The sequence below is a fragment of the Macadamia integrifolia genome, chromosome 9 (genome assembly GCF_013358625.1).
Source record: "Macadamia integrifolia cultivar HAES 741 chromosome 9, SCU_Mint_v3, whole genome shotgun sequence".
NCBI classification, from domain to species: domain Eukaryota; kingdom Viridiplantae; phylum Streptophyta; class Magnoliopsida; order Proteales; family Proteaceae; genus Macadamia; species Macadamia integrifolia.
The window spans coordinates 9,258,576-9,262,392 of NC_056565.1; the positions used below are offsets into that span (position 1 = coordinate 9,258,576).

Below are 3,817 nucleotides of genomic sequence, written 5' to 3' on the forward strand. Positions count from 1 at the left end.
GGGGGGGGGGGAGGGGAATCTGATACTCCATCTACTAGTTGATACTGGAGGTGGGAAAACTTATCTACTTGAATTAGGCATGTTGGTTCTTAAATTAGTGGTGATCTAATAAATGTTAAGTGATGATTTTTATCCGTGTTTGTTTGTTTGGATAATCCTTCCTTTCAAAGTTTTTCTTTTTAGTCTATGCTTAATGTTATTTGCATTCACATATGAAATCTTTATAACTGCACCAATATTTTCATTGAACCATCTGTTCAATATTGTTAGATTGTTTAAGTAATTATGTAGTTTGCAGTGCTAACCTGATGACCACCTTGGAAAATATACACATAGATGACAGCGACAGTCACCTGGTTCAATATTTCCCAGCACCTAGGTGGCCTATCACCTAGCCCTGGGGATCACCAATCCAAGGTGATCTCCGAGGTGCCTAGGCAGCCACAATATATCTATTATGGCATTGCTAATCCTTAGACACAGCATCACTGACTGGCCTTGATTGAAAGTTGCAAGGTAGAGGCTAGCATGAATGTATGATTTAGGGCCACAATGAGGAAATTTGCCAACCTTGTGAATGGTAATCATAAATATTTCTATAGTGGGAACTAGGAAGTGAAAGAAAAGGCACCTGGTTTTAAAATTGTAAAAAATATATCTCATACATGGTACTGTGGACTTGTCAAAATCTACTTGCAGCAGAAAAATTGAGGCTTTCTTCCCTAAGAACTCATTATTTTGTGTATGTGGGAGAACCACTATTGTTCTTGGCCAACATTTTACATCTGAAGCAGTTATCCTCTTTCTTGTTCATTGACTATAATTCATCTCGGGGACTGGGAATAAACGAAAAATATACTCTGAGAACTCATTAGAGTTAAGGCATCAAACTTGATGATCTGCAATTGAATTGGTCAGAATAAGAAAAGATAAACTACCCACATTTCGCATGGAGTAGATATAGATTCCTAGAATTGCCCCAAGCATTTTGGAAGGTAATTAGGGATCATGGGCTCCTGTAAGTTATTGAAGGCTCTGTTATTTACTCATTCCCATTGAAACTTATACAAGCTCAACCTTGATTCTGAACTATTCTGCTGAGAGTACTTAATTAGAGAGTATTTCTATTCCACAAGGTTTTATGTCAGTTAACCCGTACTATTATTTTTTCCCCTATGATCAGCACTAACATAAAAATATCCTTTTTTCTTCTGATGCATGTGTAGACAGCTGTTTCTTTTGTTCATGTCATTCTCTTTAGCTGTGGAAGCACTCCATGCATTCATACAAGATGAATCTGAGCACAAGTAAGTTTCTTATAGTCACCTGCATGAGTAGACTGTCTGTTATGTATAAGAAATTGATCACCTATGGCATTATCTAACCAAAGCATGAGCACCACTACACTAAGTACTTAAAGTTGAAAAACTCGAAATAAGCCCCTAGATATCACACTTATCCACCCCCAACCAAAAAAAAAAAAAAAAAAAAAATGTTATTCATCCTTGTCTAAGTACTAATCTTGAAATAACTTGCTATTTCATTTTCAAATAGTGCGATCTTTATTAATTGTTTAGTTAATCATATAAGCTTTGTAGTGATGTCAAAGTCATGACATTTCATACGGTTAAGACATTGACTTGGGAAAAGTTGTTAAGTTTTGCATTCATCTATTTAAGGATGGATTATGTGTTATCCCTGTTTTTCCCTTCTTGTGGTTGTAATGAGGGTCAATGATCCTTACATGACATGACCAGTCTTGCTGCATTCCTGTTTGTGCAATTTATTGGCTTGACTTCTTCTGTTTTTTTCCCACATTTCGGACTAGTGAAAAGAGAGAATAATTAATTGAAGGGTGCTTACCATTTTTGTACCATTGTAGTGCCATAAATTCATATTGCACATCCGTGATTCTTTTTTGCTTATATTCTAGCTTTGATTTTTATCCACATTTTCTGATGACCATCTTCTTTGTAGGCATTATTTAATTATCTCTGCGGTGACGAATTTATTGGTGAACCTGCTTGGCGTTTGGTTCTTCCGGAACTATGCTCGTATTAATCTTGGTATGTTTCTCACAGGAAGTCTGTTTAGATGAACTTGAGAGAGAGAGAGAGTCTATTGCTATGGGATGATCAGTAATCACCTTTTCTTTGTGAAACTTCATTGCCATCTGCTTAGTTTTTCTGTATAATTATGGAAAGATTTTCAGAAATATAGCATCCAAAACTAAAACATGGGGAATGGTGGCTATTTGTTTGGCACTTAGAGTGGCATTTTAACTTCTAAGTTTCTTGTTACGAATACCAGTGCCCCATTTGTGGTTGGCATAGTAGATCCCTCTGGGTTTCAGCAGGTGAATGCCAGGTTTTATTAATACTGCTGCTAATCCACAAATGTAAAATAGTTATTACTAATTAGAAAAAAGAATTTGGAGTGGCACACAATGTGGATGATTGTTGGTTGCAGCCTTTTTTCAAGATGCTGCAAAGGGATGGTTCTGCTTTTCCTCATTTTGTTGATTTGTAATTCTGCTTATCCCAATTGAATCATACGGAGTCGGTGCCCCACCAATTATTTCGTGTGGTTAGCCTCGATATTGAAAATCTTACTGTTGGTAATCTCCAGAGGAGAGGGTGGACTGGAGGTAGTGAAATGTACGTGGGCTGTGCACTTGTGGGAGGAGGATACAATTCATTTGTCTTCAAGATGCATGTATGCTAGTAAAGCTTGGGAAGATTTGATGTCTGTGGTGGGGCAAAGGATTTGAGATCTCTTCCCTTACTTGCCTTTGGCTTTAATTGTGGGATGAAAAGTCAACTGAGGAGCTTGCATATTACCAAATAACTAATTATCCAATTTGACTACCTCAATAAATTAAAACTGACTCAAAAATAAGTTAGATATATGGATGAAGACCAGACTTGGAGCCAAATAAAAAAGTTATAAAATAATTCCTTATGAATCACCATTAAGAAATCAAATGAAACTTGAACCAGCAGCCAGCTAAAAGCCCAAAGTTGGCCAGCCGCTCTCATCTTCTACCCAATAATTTTGATCTGCTTTTCAACATGAATTGGTCGATTAGACATAAAGTTGGTTCAATATGAACTCCACTCTGTAGGATGAACCTGGTGTATGACTTTGTCCTGATTCTATTAATCTTTGTCAGCTGAGGCTGGAGGATGAATATTCATTTTCATCATTAATGCTTATGATGGCCCCTCTAGTTTCAATGCCTTGTACTAACTGCTTGAGGTAGATGACCAGTAGGAATTCAACCTACAGTTTAAGATACCCCTGTCCAGACTGCAAAAGCACTGTCATTTCTGTTAGATTCAGTAATCCCAAAATACCTGCTTCTATATGCTATTTACTCTTCACATGTTTGGGATTGTTATAAGACTTGTTGGAGATGGGACATTAATGGAGCTGGACTCACAGGGATAAAAATGAAATATCTGTTTTATTCAGTGGTTACATTATGCAATTTGTATGTTTGCTTTAGGGGCCACTCATGTCTGTGTGTGCATGAATTGGAGCAGTGTGTACTATTTTGCTTCAGGTTTATTGTATATGTTGCTGATTTTATGTATTTCCATGCAGTTTACAGGAAAGCTGAAGACATGAATTACCACTCTGTATGTTTACATGTTCTTGCAGATTCCATCCGAAGGTATCAAAATCTCTCTCTCTCTCTCTCTCTCTCTCTCTCTCAAGGAGTCAGACAGGTTTTTGGCTTAACTTACATGATCCAAAGTAAATTGAAATTATTGAGGTTCTTCCAATTTCTATACTTGATATATACTTGAAAAAA

At 36.8% G+C, this 3,817-nt stretch overlaps 1 protein-coding gene across 2 annotated transcripts in view; it reads left to right on the plus strand.

The window, feature by feature from the left end:
- The window catches only part of LOC122089817 (metal tolerance protein C2-like), a 14,516-nt gene that overhangs the window by 4,622 nt on the left and 6,077 nt on the right, over window positions 1-3,817 (plus strand). For both annotated transcript variants that reach the window (XM_042659512.1, XM_042659511.1), the window contains exons 4-6: window positions 1,231-1,307; window positions 1,978-2,066; window positions 3,607-3,676. In XM_042659512.1, coding sequence (XP_042515446.1) covers window positions 1,231-1,307; window positions 1,978-2,066; window positions 3,607-3,676 — 236 coding nt within the window. The remainder of the gene's footprint in view (window positions 1-1,230; window positions 1,308-1,977; window positions 2,067-3,606; window positions 3,677-3,817) is intronic.